The following is a 17,053-nucleotide window of genomic DNA, read 5'->3' on the forward strand; positions in this document are numbered from 1 at the left end:
TTAAGGCAAAGATAGAAATATTTTTGAACAATAAAAGAATTAAAGGTTATGGTGAGTGGACGGGTAAGTGAGTGGACACTCACCCGATGAAGGTGCAGCACTCTGAAAGCTTGTGATTTCAAATAAACCTGTTGGGCTATAACGTGATTTCATGTGACTTCTGACTTTGTACACCCCAGTCCAACATCAGCATCTCCACATCACGACTAGATCAGCCATGATCTTACTTAATGGTGGAGCAGATTCGAGGGGCCAGATGGCCTACTCCTGCTCCTATTTCTTACATTCTTGTGTTCTTTCCAATCAAAGGCATGAGCTGCAGGAAACATTTTTTTTTAAAACCCAAAAGTACCACACCCCTCAGACAGCTCTTTTCACCACTTTTCGAGATCCACACCCAGTCTCTCTCTCTCTCTCTCTCCCCATCAGCACGTAAAGCTATCCTAGTGTTGTCAACTGGGACAATACATCCATCCTAGGACAAGCCAAACCGTGCCATGCACAAGAAATCCTAGAAGCATGGCATTTCAACCAGAACTCTATCAACAAATACATTGACTTAGATCAAAGTTACCACCTCCTGAGAAAAAGAACAGGAAATGACATCACCAATCCAAGGAAACCTAAACACAAATAGAAAGTGGGCTGTGCCACCAGTGCTTCATCTGGAAGCTCACTGATGATATCATCTACTATGGTGACAAAACATCTGAAAATGAACCTTCCAGCTCAGGGAGCAAACCCACATCCACATATTCCCCTCTCTTGTCAGCACTACACAGGGAGTGTTCCGCAAGGATACCCTGGTCCATTCCTCCCTTCACTGTCAATACCCCTACAGCACCTTCCCACACCATCACCGAAGATGCAACACCTTTCTGTTCATCCCTTCCCTTTCTAAGGTGAAGCAGCAATTTACCTGCACTTCACTCAATCTAGTATACTGTATTCACTTCTCTCAATGTGGTCTTCTTTTACATGTAGAAAGATGAAATGTAGACTGGGTGATTGCTTTGCAGAACACCTATGTGTTCCCTGAGCAACGTTTCGGTGTTAAGCCTGCTATGGTACTCCAGTGAGACTTGAGTCGGAAGAGGATAATATAGCCTTCAGGACTCAAGATCAAATTTAATTTGACACATCAGGTGCAGTGACTCTTCATCAGAACTGATTTTCCTTCTTGGTTGTCTCACTTTGTTTGCCTTACTTGTTTCTCTCTCTCTCTCTCTGGGCTCCCCATCTACCTATCTGCTCACTCCTTCCCCTTCCCTGCTATTTTCATAAGTACCACCTTTTCCAGGCTACTATCAACTTCGAAAGTTAACTCTGTTTGCTCAAAACATTAACTCTGTTTGCTCTTCAAAGATGCTGCCAAGATTGACTGAGTATCCCAGCAATTTCTGTTTATTTGTGGGTATGTTTTAGGTCTTCAGCATCTGCAGATCTTTGGCCCTGCCATTGTGAATGGTGCTGGAAATGTGTTGCTGGAAAAGCGCAGCAGGTCAGGCAGCATCCAGGGAACAGGAGAATCGACGTTTCGGGCATAAGCCCTTCTTCAGGAATGGTGGGCCTTTTACCCAGCAACTCCCGCGGCAGAGAATGTCCCTCATCGAGTCAGCAGGACCGTGTGCGCAAGCGCAGAGCCACCGTCTTCCGAGTGACGGCGCAGAGGAGATTCTCGTTTGGCGCTCGGCACCGGTAAGAGGCGACGGCAACAAAGGAACTGAGTGGAACCAGTTAGCGTGCGGGGAACGTTCGTGAACGTTTATTATTGGGGATGGCACCAAATAAATACCTGTAGGTCCTGTTATTGCAGCTCGGAGGCTTTTTCGGTGCTTCGGAGCAGCAGACATTTTGTTTTCACGGGGTTGTGAGTGCGTGCGCAGCGTTCGAGCAACATGGCCGAATGGGCGGGGTTTAATAGGGACACGTGACTAGATGATTGACTCTTGGTCTGAGACTGTCTGGCAAAAGGAGCTGAGAAGCTGAGGTTAGTCAGAGGAGAAAAAACAGATACTTTGCTCCAACTCATCCATGCCGACCAGACATTCTAATCTAATCTAGTCCCATTTGCCAGCACTTGGCCCATATCCCTCCAAAGTCTTACAATTCTTACAATCCAGATGCCTTTTAAATGTTGTAATTGTACCAGGATCCACTACTTCCTCTGGCAGCCTAGACACACTCTGATGTCCAAAGATGTTTGAACACAAACAGCGAAGGCAGTAACTGTGCAGATTCGCTGCTGTGTCAGACAGCAATACAGGTTTCTTTCTCTGATCGTGTGGTCGCTGCCTTTGTTATTCTTCCACCTTTTTAAAGTGCCGTTGTTTTGACCTTTTCTCCCCCCAAACATCCAAAGAATACAACACCACATAAAATTGTAATTGCTGCTCCTGGAATTTGAGGAAATCACCTCCAACACCTCAAAATGCCTCAAAAAAGGAGCAGCTCTTACAGCCACAATTTTTTCCTGTCCTCCATCCTGGATTACCATGGAGAGAAAAAATGGTGAGGGTGATGGGTTTGGATTTCAACCTAGGAATGAGAGACAGTGTGTGGGACTTTTGGGGAAACAAGAAAGGAAAAATGGAATCACAGGAACTGGAATAATCTATTCTGAATTTCCATCCTATACTGACAGTGAATTACTTTTGCAAACTCCTTTTACAGGATAATAAAGGGGAGATTTGCTCAAAAACCTCAAAACAAACTTTACATCAAGATCTGACAGAGTCCTTTGATCCACAAGGATCTGAATACTACTGGCTTTTAAACTTGGAAGAAGAGATGTTCATCTGATCTGTCTCCTCAAAGAGATTTTAAACATCAGTGTGATTGGAAAAGTACTGACATGCCTAAGTGGGAGTACCCCAGTGAATTAACTAAGGAAAGAACTTTAACCAGTTAAGCAGTTTGAAAAAATATTGCACTATTCAAGCTGGGAGAAACCTCACACACATTCTGTATGTGGGAGAGGCCTGCACTAATCATTCAACCTGGAGAAACACAAGGATATTAGCACCATGGAGAAACCATGGAAATGTGAGGACTGTGGTAAAGGATTCAATTACCCTTCCCTGCTAGAAATCCACCGACGTAGTCATGCTGGGCCTGGGTCAATGGAAAGACCATGGAAATGTGAAGACTGTGGTAAAGGATTCTATTATCCATCTCTACTAGAAATTCATCGACGAAGTCACACTGGGGAGAGACCCTTCACTTGTTCTGTGTGTGGTAAAGGATTTACAAAGTCAGCATGTCTCCTGTCACACCAGCGAACTCACACTGAGGAGAGGCCATTCATCTGCACTTGCTGTGGAAAGGGATTCAGGCAGTCATCCCACCTCACTGCACACCAGCAAGTTCACTCTGAAGAGAGGCCATTCAGCTGCACCTATTGTGGGAAAAAGTTCAGACTGCCATCTGGCCTGACTGAACACCAGCGAATCCACACTGGGGAGAGGCCGTTCACCTGCTCAGTGTGCGGGAAGAGATTCACTTGGTCATCCAGTCTTAGATCACACCAGCAAGCACACACTGAGAAGAAGCCTTTCAGCTGCACTTACTGTCGAAAGACATTCACACGTTCCTCCAGTCTCACTGAACACCAGCGAATTCACACTGGGGAGAGACCATTTACATGCTCTGTGTGTGGGAAGGGATTCACTGGGTCATCCAGTTTCCAGAGACACCAGCGAATTCACACTGAGGAGAGGCCGTTCAGCTGCACCTCCTGTGGCAAGAGGTTTAGGCAGTCTTCTGACCTCAGTGCGCACCAACGAGTTCACACAGGTGACAGACCATTCAGCTGCTCAGTGTGTGGGAAGAGGTTCACAAAATCTTTCACTCTACTAATACACCAACGCACTCACACTGGAGAAAGGCCATTCACCTGCACTGGGTGTGGGAAGGGATTCACTCAGCAGTCCAACCTGCAGACACATCAGAAAGTTCATAAGTGTCTGCCGCCTTTGGATGGTGCAGTTACTGCTTCTGTTGAACATGTTCAGGATTGAGTAGAAATCATTCTGTTCATGATAAACTCTGTGTGAGTATTGAGTTCAAAGTTCATGTGTTCAAATATAACTTTTAATTTTGGGATTAAAGTTTTAAATACATCTCCCAGTGTCTGTATGGATTTCTCCTGCAGTTTCCTCTCCGTTAACTTGGACAAGGAAACCTCCTCACTTCAGCATAAAAATCCCATTGATTAACAAAGCAGGAAGATGAGAATTCCAGCTGAGAAAGCCCCAGCTATGGTCACATCCTCTTGACCTCCTTTTCTTTTGGCAGGTAACATTCATTCCACAGGGCATGCAAAATTCCGCATGTCCGGGTGCTCCGGTTTCCTCTTTCAATCTAAAGATGTGCAGGCTAGGTGAATTGACCATGCTAAAGTTGCCCATAATGTTAGGTGCATTAGTTAGGGGTAAATGTGAGGAATGGGTCTAGGGTGGGTTACTCTTCAGAAGGTTAGTGTGGACTTGTTGGGCCGAAGGGCCTGTTTCCATACTGTAGGGAATCTAATTTAAAAATCTTATCCAAATGTCCTTTAAACATTGTAACTGGACCTGCATCCACCACTTCCTCTGGCAGTTCACTCCAAACACAAACCACTCCCTGTCTAAAACAGTTACCCCTCACGTCCCTTTTAAATATTTCTCCCTTCACCTTAAAAATACCCCCCCATTTTGAACTCTCCCTCTAAAGAAGAGACCCTTGTCATTCACCTTATCCATATCCTTTGATTTTATAAACCTCATTAATGTCATCCCTCAACTTTTCACACTCCAGTGAAAAAAACTCCCAGTCTTTCCAGTCTATTTTTATACCTCAAATCCTCCATTCCTGACAACATCCTGAACCCTCTCCAGTTTAATAATATGCTTCCTGTAGCAGGGTGACCAGAACTGCACACAGTACTCCAGAAGAAGCCTCCAGAAGAAGAAAACATATGATTTTTGAGAAGATCTGTAGCTCAGGTTGAGGTTCAGACTGTAAGTTTGCTCATTGAGCTGGCAGGTTTGTTTTCAGACGTTTCGTCACCATGCTAGGTAACATCATCAGTGAGCTGGGAGAAAGTGAGCACTGCAGATGGTGGAGATCAGAGTCGAAGAGTGTGGAGATGGAAAAGCACAACCAGTCAGGCAGCATCTGAGGAGCAGGAGACTCGACGATTCGAGCATAAGCTCTTTGTCAGTTCTCCTGCTCCTCGGATGCTGCCTGACTGGCTGTGCTTTTCCAGCACCACAACCTTTGACACTGACATCATCAGTGAGCCTCCAGTGAAGCGCTGGTGTCTGTCCCGCTTTCTATTTGTGTGTCTTGGTCTGTTGTGGTGGGTGATATCATTTCCGGTTCTTTGTCTCAGAGGTTGGTAAATGGGGTCCGAATTGATGTGTTTATTGATGGAGTTCCAGTTTGAATGCCAGGCCTCTAAGGAGTTCCTGTGCGTGTCTGTTTAGCCTGTCCTCGGATGCATTTGTTGTCCCAGTCAAAGTGATGTCCTCCTTCATCTGTGTGTAAGGATACTAGTGATAGCGGGTCATGTCTTTTTGTGGCTAGCTGGTGTTTGTGCATCCTGGTGGCTAGTTTTCTGACTGTCTGTCCAATGTAGTATTTGTTACAGTCCTTGCAGGGTATTTTGTAAATGACATTAATTTGGCTGATTAGGTTCATCAGTCTCTGTTTGTGTGTTGGGAAGTTTGTGGGCTACCATGATGCCAAAGGGTCAGAGCAGTCTGACAGTTATCGCTGAGATGTCTTTGATGTATGGTAGCATGGCTAGAGTTCCTGGGTGTGTGTTGTGTCTACTTGTTTGGGTTTGTTGTTTTAAGAATCGGAGGACTGTGTCTGTGTGGATTTCCTCTGGGTACTCCCACAATCCAAAGATGTGCAGGTTCGGGTGAATTGGCCATGCTAAATTGTCCCATAGTGCTCAGGGATGTGTGAGTTAGGTGCATTAGTCAGGGGTAAATATAGGGAAGGGGCCTGGCTGGGTTACTCTCCAGAAGGTCAGTGTGGATTTGTTGGGCTGAAGGACCTGTTTTTTTAATAAATATTTTTATTGAAAAAAATATTTTAGGGTTTTTACAAAACCAATACAAAATAGTATGACAACTTTATAACATAATAGCAATAATAGAAAATAAACTACTACTCTACTCCACAAGGCCGAGATTGATAGATTCTTGTTGTCTAGAGGAATTAAGGGCTACGGGGAGAACGCTGGTAAGTGGAGCTGAAATGCGCATCAGCCATGATTGAATGGCGGAGTGGACTCGATGGGACGAATGGCCTTACTTCCACTCCTATGTCTTATGGTCAGACTACAGAAACACAAAAAAAAAACAAAATAACCCTATAAAAACTACAGTTCAATAAATAACCAAGGAGAAAGAAGAACAAATAAATAAACAGATGAAATAAAATTGAACCAAATTATAACAAGGCAATTAAATGATATTCAATTAAATTACTACACTCAATGCATTGTCATCACAGCTCCCCACCACTGGGAGCAATAGTGAATAGACCCATATTTGTTCGGGATTCTTCCTCCTAGGAGCCCCCAAACTGACAGACATAGACCCCACGGCTAAACAAAGGCCCTGGATAATATAGCCGATATATTTATATCAATATTATTCAAAAAGAGCCATCATGTTCTGTAAAACAATTCCATTTTCTGCTGCACTATATCCATAAGGAGGTCCATGGGAATGTGTTCCATAACTATCCTATGCCAATTCAAGAATCCTGGGGGACTCTCCGACACTGAGCTCATTAGAATATTCATCCTCGCGCAGAAAAAAAGAATATTAAACAATTTCTTCCCATGCGCATCCCGGAAGGGAAGATTTGGGAATCCCAAAAGGAGGGATACTGGATCCAAGCTGACCTCAGTTCCCAAAACCTTTATCAAAGCACTCACTGTGTCATCCCAATACCTGCGGATCTTGTGGCATGACCACAAGCAATGAGTAAGAGTACCAACCTCCATTTTACATTTGGGACACTACTGTCTTGAATTTCGCAAGCCGTTCTGGTGCCAGGTGAGGCCCTATGGAGTACCTTCAGTTGAATAGCTGGGTCCTATTACAAATCGACAACTTCCTAACATTTTCCCAGATATCCTCCCACATCTCTGAGGAGATTTCCACCCCTGATTCTTGAGTCCAGGTTTTACATAGCCGTTCAATGTCCTTCGAAACATTACTACCTAACAAGTGATAGAGAGTGCTAACTGAGAGGGCGCCCGTAGACCGGAGTACTCTTCTTTCCATGTCCGATTTGTAGGGATTAACCATCAATGTAGTCTTTTTTTTTTGTACGAAGTCTCTAACCTGGAAGTAACGAAAAAGATCCTTCCTAGGTAGCTCAAACTTCTGACTCAGCTGTTCGAAGGACATCGTGACCTCCCCGTCAAATAGCTCTCCCAAATAGGAGATTCCTCTGGACTCCCAGAGCTTAAAGCCAGAGTCCATTGACCGGGCTGGAATCCCAACATTCCCATAATGGGAGTGAAAGGGGAAGTTTTTAGTAAATTGCCCTCGCCCTGCCGCATCATTCTCCATGCTTTAACTGTGTTTAGGACAATCGGGTTTTTACAGTGATCCATAACAGTTCTCATTTTGTCCACGAACAACAAATTCATGAGGGGGCATTTTGACTGGGAGGCCTCGCTGTCTAGCTAGGTTGATCACGGATCGTGACCGGCCCATTCAGCAACATAGGATAACAAGGAACTCAATTGTTACCTCCTAAATCCAGGAAAATCTAGACCCACCCTTACTTGCGGAAGCTGCAACTTATCCAGCTTAATAAGAGATTGCCTGTGATGCCAAATAAAAGATCTGAGCCAGCTGCAAAGCCTGTGCAGTGTTTGCCTTGGCAACATCAAAGGGAGCATTCCCATGGATATAATAGACGAGAAAGAACGTTCATCTTCACCAGAGCTATCCTGCCCAACCAGGACATCGGAAGATCTTCCTAACACTGAAGGTCCTGCCTAATTTTCTCCAGCAGCTGTTCATAATTGGCTTTATATAATTGATCAAAAACTGGGGTAATAAAAATGCCTAAATACAGAAAACCTTCCTGAGACCACGGGAAGGGGAAACGGGTTCCATCCCCAAAGTTGGATATACTAGTAAGATCCCCCACAGTCATGGCCTCTGATTTCATGGAATTAATTTTATACCCTGAAAACAAACCAAACAGATTAATCATTTGTATTAAGTGAGGCACGGGTGTCATTAGATCAGTTAAAAAGAGAAGGATGTCATCCGCATAGAGGGTAATTTTATGCCTGCCTAATCCTACCTCCAAGACCGTTATATTGGGATCTGTGCGAATGGCTTCCGCCAGCGGCTTGATCACCATTGTAAATAATAGTGGCGAGAGAGGGCACCCTTGATGGCAGCCCCTGACAATACTAAAATTATCTGACTTTATACTACTAGTGATAACCGCTGCTTTCAGATCACTATACAACACTGCCACTCATTTGGCAAAAGCCTCTCCAAGACCAAACCGTTCCGCGACATAAAAGAGGTACGGCCACTCCAGCGGATCAAATGTTCTCTCTGCAGCCAGGGAGACTACCAAACCCAGAATCGCTCTTTGCTGACATATTTGGACCATATTTAATACTCTTCTAATATTATTGGTAGACCTACGACCCTTTATAAAACCCGTCTGCTCCTCCTTTACAATAAACAGCAATACCCTCCCCAGCCTTAATGCTAGCATTTTTGACAGGATTGTAAAATCCACGTTCAATAATTATATGGGCCTGCATGAAGTGCAATCATCTGGAGCTTTTCCTTTCTTAAGGAAAACAGAAATATTTGCTTCTCTCAAAAAAGATGGGAGGCAGCCCTGACTGAATGAGTAATTGTACATATCCAAGAGTGGCCCGGTCAGCTTGTCTGTAAATTCTTTATACAACTCACTTTGAAATCCATCTGGTCCGGGCGCTTTACCACTCTGGAGCAGCCTCATCGCCTCCTGAACTTCTTGAATTGTCAAGTAGAGCACTCGAAAAGGATGTCTGCTCGGAGGCTACACCCAAAAGGTCCAAGGTCTTAAAAAACAACTCCATCTTCGTCATTCTATCTTCACAGCCCTTTGACTGATACAGCTCAAAATAAAACTTTCTAAATGCTGCATTAATCTTTTTGGCATTGCAAGTCAGAGTACCAGCACTCCCTGTGATAGATAGGGGGGCATTCTTCTTTCTGGCCAAGTATGCTAGATATCTAGGAGAAAGTGAGGACTGCAGATGCTGGAGATCAGAGCTGAAAAATGCGTTGCTGGAAAAGCGCAGCTGGTCAGGCAGCATCCAAGGAGCAGGAGAATCGACATTTCGGGCATAAGCCTGAAGAAGGGCTTATGCCTGAAACATAGATTCTCCTGCTCGTTGGATGCTGCCTGACTTGCGCTTTTCCAGCAACGCATTTTTCAGCTATGCTAGGTAACTACCTGGTTTATCAACATACTCAAATAACCTCTGTTTTGCAAAAGAGATTTCCCTCTTTGCTGTTTGGGTAATTGCAGCATTCAAAGTAGCCCTGAGGGCTGTAATTCTCTGTAATTTAGTAATGGACAGCCTATCAAATTATGCTCATTCAGCCACCTTCAGGCGAGCCTCGGTCTAACATTGCTGTTCTCCCCTCACAAGGTCACACTGTAAGAAATAATTAAACACCATGCATAGGCGTTGGCAGTCTCCCACAGCACCGATGGGTTGCTGGCCATGCCTAAATTGATATCCCAGAAAATGTTAAACTCCTGCAAAAAATACTGTATAAACTTGCTATCTTTCAGGAGGAAAGGGACCATGCACCAGTGCCGGGAAACCGCCCCACCACCTCCGGTCTTGACCTCCATAAACATTGTCACGTGATCAGAAACGCCTGTAGTCCCTATTCTGCAGGACAGTATCAAGTTCAAAAAGGCCGATGGGACAAAAGACATGTCAATTCTTGTATAGCACTAATGTGGATTGGAAAAAAATGGGAAAATCCCTACCTTCGGGGTAAAGACATCTCCATACATCCACCAACCCCAACTCCTTGTTCAAGTCCACCAACTGCCTGGGTTGAGGAGACTTATCCACAAGACCCCAAGGCATCCTGTCCACCTCAGGGTCAATAATGCAGTTAAAGTCTCTCCCTGTGATTGTATGATGCACCCCAAGGGCCATCAATCTAGAGAGTGCATCCATTACAAATTTAAAGGGATGTGCCAGGGGACAGTGTATATTCAGGATCCCATTCTTCTCTCCATGTATTAAAGCTTTATGAACCTCCCGGACTCATCCTTTATTTGGCCGAGCATTTGAAACGGGCGGTTCTTCCGGATGAGAATAGCCACTTCTCTGTTTTTCGAGTTAAAAGATGAGAAAAACTGCTTGCCGAATCCTCTCTATTGCAACTTCAAATGTTCCTTATCAGTTAAGTGTGTTTCTTGTAACAAGGCTACATCAACCCTCTCTTTTCTAAGGCTTGACAGTATCTTTTTTCTCTTAATTGGTGAGCGACTCCCCTTAATATTCCAGGTGCACCATTTAAACGAATGGCTAGCCATGATCATCTGAAACAGTCCAAGATCCCCCCCCCCGAGGAAGAAGAATCCTACTCATTGCGCCAAGTGAAAACCATAACCAGTACATATAAGTTTAAAAGTGCAACTTCCAAAAGGACTAAATCAAAACTTCTAACAACTATGTCTACAACATAACAGCATAAAACATAACTGAAAGGAGACTTTCCCCCTTGTCCACAGGGAGCGCTCATACCACCCATTAATCCTACCATGACTCCTTTTGCTGAAACCATGTCCCCACCCCGGACACCACAAAGTAAGGTAAAAAAATTCCAATATCTTATGACAACAGAGTTAAAAGTGGGCACCCAACCCATCCCCTCCAATACTGTATTCCTAGGCAGTCCTGGTAGAACAACAAAAAGAATCTCTCCCCACTTCCCCTCACCGCCCCTCCCCCCCATCCAAACAAAGGATGAGGGGGAGGAGAAGAGTGGGGAGAGGGAACACCAAAAAAGGAAAAGAGATAGTTATGACCCTGACATATATTGAAAGGAAGACCAAGATCACTCCCCGACAACCAGGTAAACCAGGCAAATTACAGAATAAAAAAGGCAGAATAGAATAATTGTCCATATAATTCAGGCCAAATCAGTCTATTTTAGAGCATCCAATAAATTCTTTGCCTTTTCCGGTGAATCAAAGTTAAACACGGACCCTCTGTGGCTGAAACGCAATATTGTCGGATATCTAACGGAATACTGGATATTCAGGTCCCTCAGATGCCTTTTTACCTCATCAAAGGCCTTCCTCTTGCAAATCACAACTGGGGAAAAGTCCTGAAAAAGCATGATTTGTGATCTTTTATGTACCATAGCCTGGGGATCCTTTCCCTGTGCTCTAGAGGCTTCCAGCATCATTCGTTTGTCTCTATAATGCTGGAGAAAATGAGGTCTGCAGATGCTGGAGATCAGAGCTGAAAATGTGTTGCTGGAAAAGTGCAGCAGGTCAGGCAGCATCCAGGGAACAGGAGAATCGCTTATGCCCGAAACGCCAATTCTCCTGTTCCCTGGATGCTACCTGACCTGCTGCGCTTTTCCAGCAACACATTTTCAGCTCTATAATGCTGGAGTCACACTAGGACCAGGCGGGGGCGCTGGTCTGATCCGGGCCTGCGTACTGCGACCCAGTGGGCCTGCTCGACCTGCACCCGGCCTACCTTAGCCTCCAGCCTTAGAAGATTTAAAAGATGACTCAGGGGAAAGGAGTACGGGGCTCGCATCAGGCAGAACCCCCCTCCCCCCCAAGAATGGATGCATCCGTAGCCATGGCATCGCCCTCTGCGACCGCCCCAGAGGATTCACCTGCCATTGCTCCAGAAAGCTGACTAGCTGGCCTTTTCCTCCCGTTCGGGAAGCCCCAGCAACCGAATATTCTTCCGACGACCTCGAAGGCCCACACTTGACTTTCCAGAGCCTGAACCAGGCCCACTAAGGATTCGTCCATGGTCTCGGAAGCTGTGGCCCTTTGCTCCGCTCCTCTAACACGCTGCCTGAGAATCTGGATCTTCAGGTCATGCCTCTGTAGCATGATCGGGATCAATTCCAGCCTGGCCCGGGTCTCTTCCATCGATGAGTCAATCTTCTCTTGGAGTTTTGCGAACTCTGAGATCAGGCTCCGCTCTGCAGGTGAATCCTCTGAGGCAGCCGCGGAGGCCTAAGTCATGGCTACGGGTGCATCCATTGCTGCGGGGGGGGGGAGGGTTTCTGCTTGCTGCGAGCCCCGTGCTCCTTTCCCCTGAGTCATCTTTTAAACTGCACCAAACTGCTCAGAACTGGTGCTAAATAGTTCCAAGAGTGAGGAAATAGCTACTTTCAACAAATTGGACAGTGAAGAGAGGGTGAGTGTCCCACTTTGGGCTCTGGTGCGGAGCTCAGCAAAGCAGACCTACTGGTTTGCTGCCATCTTGAATCCCCCCAAAGGGCCTGTTTACACACTGTGGGGATTCTATGAATAACAGCAACATACCCCACTGATCCTTTCATCCCAAAGCAGCATGAGGGACGAGACAAAAGAATAGACAGATAGAAACCACAGTCAAAATCTATGTAGATGGGTCCTCCACAGTGGAGGATGGCGGCTGTGGTGTATACAGAGGAACCTCGATTATCCAAATATCAATTACCCCGTATTTCGGATTATCCGAAGGAGAGCTTGAGTTCCCAATAGAATCATTGCATCAAAGAGCTGTTTCAACCTTGATTGTGTCTCTTGTTTACAGGTACAATGATTAAAAACGAACTCGGCTCACTGAAATGCTGTTGAGAACAGTCCAAGCACCGTCGCTAAATGACTGACCTCTCGCCCTCTCTCTCTCTCTCTCTCTTCCCGCCCCCTACACTTTCCCTGGAGTCCTACACAAGGGTGAACCCAAAATCCCCCCTTCCCCAGATAATCTCTCCAACATTGTCCTGTACAGGGCAGAGATGGAACCTGTCTAAAGGTTGCAGTAAAAAGTTGTGTGTGTGGCTGTGTGCGCAACTTGGAGACCTACCCCACAAAGGCAGCAGCAGTCTTAATGTTGGTATACAGTCTGACTGCCCCGGAGAGTTGGTGGGGGGGAGGATGGCGGCACAACGTAGGTCAGACAGTAGGTGGGGATGGAAGAGAGTGTGGGGTTGGGGGTGGGTAGGGGTGGGGTTGGGGTGGACAGGGCAGTGTTGGACTGGGTTGGGGCGGGCAGGGGGGCTGTGTTGGATGGGGCTGTGGGGGTGGTCAGGGTGCAGTGTTGGACGGGGTTGGGGGTGAAGGGGAGGGGTGCAGTGTTGGACGGGGTTGGGGGTCTGTGGGGGTGGGCAGGGTGCAGTGTTGGACGGGGTTGGGGGTCGGGCAGGTGGGTGATTTTGGACGGGTTGGGGGTGAGAGGGCAGGATGCAGCGTTGGATGGGTTTGGGGGTGGGGGCAGGGTGCAGTGTTGGACGGGGTTGGGGGCGGGCTGGTGGGTGATGTTCAACGAGGTTGGGGGGTGCACGGGGTGCAGTGTTGGTTGGGTTTGAGGGGTGTGGGCAGGGTGCAGTGTTGGACAGGGTTGGGGGTCGGGCAGGTGGATGAGGTTGGGGGCGTGCATGGGGTGCAGTGTTGGATGGGGTTAGGGTGCGATGGGGCGGGTGTGTGGGCAGGGTGCAGTGTTCGACAGGGTTGGGGGTGGGTAGGGTGCTGTGTTGGGCGGGGTGCTGTGTTAGACGGGGTTGAGGGGTGGGGGACGGGAGTGTGGGCAGGGTGCAGTGTTGGACAGGGTTGGGGGTCGGGCAGGTTGATCTGGTGATTTTGGATGGGGTTTGGGGGTGCATTGGGTGCAGTATTGGATGGGGTTAGGGTGCAAGGTGTGGGCAGGCTGCAGTGTTTGACAGGGTTGGGGGGTGGGTGGGGTGCTGTGTTGGACGGGGTTGGGGGAAGGGGGTGTGGGCAGGGTGCAGAGTTGGACAGGGTTGGACGGGGTGCAGTGTTGGATAAGGTTGGGGGTGGGGGTGTGGGCAGGGTGCAGAGTTGGACGGGGTTGGGGGTGCGCAGGGTGCAGTGTTGGACGGGTGAGGGGGCGGGTTTGTGGGCAGGGTGCAGTGTTGGACCAGGTTGGGGGGTGAGCGGGGTGCAATGTTGGACGGGTTTGGGGTGTGGGCAGGGTGCAGTGCTGAACGGGATTGGGGGTGTGGGTGGGGTGCAGTGTTGGACGGGGTTGGTGGGCGGGCAGCGGGGCGATGTTGGACTGGATTGGGGGGGGTGCACCGGGTGCTGTGTTGGATGGGATTGGGGTGTGGGCAGGATGCCATGTTGGATGGGGTTCGGGGGTGGGGGTGTAGGCAGGGTGCAGTACTGGACAGCTTTGGGGGGGTGGGCAGGGTGCAGTATTGGGTGGTGTTGGGGGCAGGCGGGGGCGCAGGATGGGGTTGGAGGGGGTTGTGGGGTGGTGTTGGACGGGGTTGGGGGCGGGCGGGGGTCAGGGTCCTGGGTTCGATTCTGGCCACGGTCAACTGTCTGACTGTTGTTTGCACATTCTCCCTATGTTTGCATGGGTTCCTCCCACAATCCAAAGATGTGCAGGTTAGGTGAATTGGCTATGCAAAATTGCCCATATAGTGTTCAGGCATGTGTAGGTTAGGTGCATTAGTCAGGGGTAAATCTAGAGTAATAAGGGTAGGGGGATGGGTCTGGGTGGGTTACTCTTTGGAGGGTCGGTGTGGATTTTATGGGTGGCATGGTGGCACAGTGGTTAGCACTGCTGCCTCACAGCGCCAGAGACCCGGGTTTAATTCCCGCCTCAGGCGACTCTCTGTGTGGAGTTTGCACGTTCTCCCCATGTCTGCATGGGTTTCCTCCGGGTGCTCTGGTTTCCTCCCACAGTCCAAAAATGTGCAGGTTTGGTGAATTGGCCAAGTTAAATTGCCCGTAGTGTTAGGTGAAGGGGTAAATGTAGGGGAATGGGTCTGGGTGGGTTGCGCTTTGGCGGGTCGGTGTGGACTTGTTGGGCCCAAGGGCCTGTTTCCACACTGTAAGTAATCTAATCTAATCTAAACGGCCAGTTTCCACACTGTAGGTATTCTATGAAAAGGTATGGTGAAAAGAATAAATAGTTTGGATGGCATGATGGCTTGGTGATTAGCACTGCTGCCTCACAGCACCAGGGTTCAATTCCAGCTTTGGGCAACTGGCCATGTGGAGTTTGCACCTTCTCCCTGTGTCTGTGTGGGTTCCCTCTGGGTGCTCCGGTTTCCTCCCACAGTCCAAAGACGTGCAGGTTGGGTGAATTGGTTATGCTAAAATGCCCATAGTGTCCAGGGATGTGTAGGTTAGATGCATTAGTTAGGGGTAAATGTAGAGTAATGGGGGAATGGGTCTGGGTGGGTTACGCTTTGGAGGGTCGGTGTGGACTTGTAGGGCCAAAGGGCCTGTTGCCACACTGTAGGGATTCTATGAGTTGGATGGACGAGAGAAATAGTCTACTCCTGCTCCTATTTTCTACAGGGGCCAACATCAGCTGCAGGAGCTGGGCAGGGTGTAAAGCTGCTGATCATTGCCACTTGTTCAGCTTTCTCCCAGCCCTGGGGAGGCATCGCCTGACGTCACGAGCAGGGACTGCGCATGCGCCCGCCGTCCCGGCCCAGCGGCAAGATGGCGGCTGTGCAGCCGGAGGTCGAGCCGCCCCCGTTCCCGGCGAAGAGGCTGAGAGCTGCAAACCCGGCCCCTGCAGGTCAGTCTGCCGTTTCCGTGCCTTCCCGAGGTGTCCACAAGCGTGTCCTGCCGCTCCCCTTCCACCATTTCGCTCCTTACCGGCTATATCTACCACCAAGAGGCCCTGGCCACAGCCTTACAGTCCCCCCGCACCATAACATTCCTTTAAACATAATGTGGAGGGGCCGGTGTTGGACTGGGGTGGGAAAAGTTTTAAATCGCAACTCCATGTTATAGTGCAGATTTGGAAGCAGTAACTTTCAGAGCGCTGCTCCTTCAGGTGACTGTGTAACCTGATGAAGGAGCAGCACTCTGAAAGCTAGTGCTTCCAAATAAACCTGTTGGACTATAACCTGGTGTTGTGTGATTTTTAACTCCCTTTCAACAGCCAGCGAGTGGCTAAAGGAGGAGCTGGACCCATCAGTGACACGTGGGGGTGTTAAATGAACACCTTTGCACCCGTCTTTACCAAAGAGGGGGATGCTGCCCAGGTCACGGTGACAGAGGAAGAGAGCTCGTCGCGCCAAGGAGATCGAAATGACTCTGGGTAGATTGATGGCACTTAAAGTTGACCAGGGGCTGATGTGATGATTTTGAAGGGAGGGAGGTTGGAAATTGCAGGGACACTGGCCCAAATATTTCAGTTTTCCCTGGTCTTTCGGGATGTACCAGAAGACAAGAATTAACAACATTTTTAAAGAAGGACCAGGATAATCCTGCTGTAAAGATACTCCCAGAAATCATTAGTGGCAGAGAAGCTTCTAGAAACAACTATTTGGGTTGGAATTTGTAAGCATGTGGAAAAATGTGGGTCAATTAGGAAGAGATTTCTAAAGGGGAAATCAGGTTTAATTAACTTGCTGGTGTTTCTTTTGAAGTGGTAACAGAAAGTCTTGATGAAGATAATACTATTGATGTGGTGTGCATGAATTTTCAGAATTTGTTTAATATTGTGCTTTGCAGTAGACCTGTGAGGAACACAATAGATCATAGAATAAAGGAGACAGTAGCTATGTGGATCCAGAATTGACTGAGCAACAGGAAGAGAATGGTCAACAGATGTTTTTCAGGCTGAAGGAGGGTTTGTGATGAAGATATCCAGGGCATCAGTATTGGGACTCTTGCTTTTCCTGATATTAGATTAGATTAGATTAGATTAGATTAGATTAGATTACTTACAGTGTGGAAACAGGCCCTTCGGCCCAACAAGTCCACACCGACCCGCCGAAGCGTAACCCACCCAGACCCATTCTCCTACATTTACCCCTTCACC

The 17,053-nt window shown here is 47.7% G+C and overlaps 2 protein-coding genes across 3 annotated transcripts in view; both read left to right on the forward strand.

Annotated features, from left to right (window-relative positions):
* Window positions 1–1,435: 1,435 nt before the first annotated feature.
* On the forward strand, window positions 1,436–4,141 carry LOC148136231 (uncharacterized). Its single transcript, XM_087983631.1, has one exon. The coding sequence runs from the start codon at window positions 3,027–3,029 to the stop codon at window positions 4,017–4,019; it is 993 nt and encodes a 330-aa protein (XP_087839757.1). The 5' UTR covers window positions 1,436–3,026; the 3' UTR covers window positions 4,020–4,141.
* An 11,510-nt stretch (window positions 4,142–15,651) lies between these two features.
* Window positions 15,652–17,053, forward strand: part of LOC122544005 (uncharacterized) — a 32,033-nt gene continuing 30,631 nt past the window's right edge. The window contains exon 1 of one of the 2 annotated variants that reach the window (XM_087983657.1): window positions 15,652–15,799. In XM_087983657.1, the coding sequence (XP_087839783.1) occupies window positions 15,691–15,799 (109 nt within the window). In that variant the 5' untranslated portion in view covers window positions 15,652–15,690. The remainder of the gene's footprint in view (window positions 15,800–17,053) is intronic. The other variant, XM_087983656.1, reaches the window with a different exon arrangement.

This window comes from Chiloscyllium plagiosum, unplaced genomic scaffold, assembly GCF_037043375.1.
Source record: "Chiloscyllium plagiosum isolate Xiang-an unplaced genomic scaffold, Cpla_swu_hap1 HiC_scaffold_46, whole genome shotgun sequence".
Classification (NCBI taxonomy): domain Eukaryota; kingdom Metazoa; phylum Chordata; class Chondrichthyes; order Orectolobiformes; family Hemiscylliidae; genus Chiloscyllium; species Chiloscyllium plagiosum.

What these genes read in the sequence shown, in the direction of transcription:
- LOC148136231 (XM_087983631.1), top strand. Translation starts at nt 3,027, where the DNA reads ATGGAGAAACCATGGAAATGTGAGGACTGTGGTAAAGGATTCAATTAC.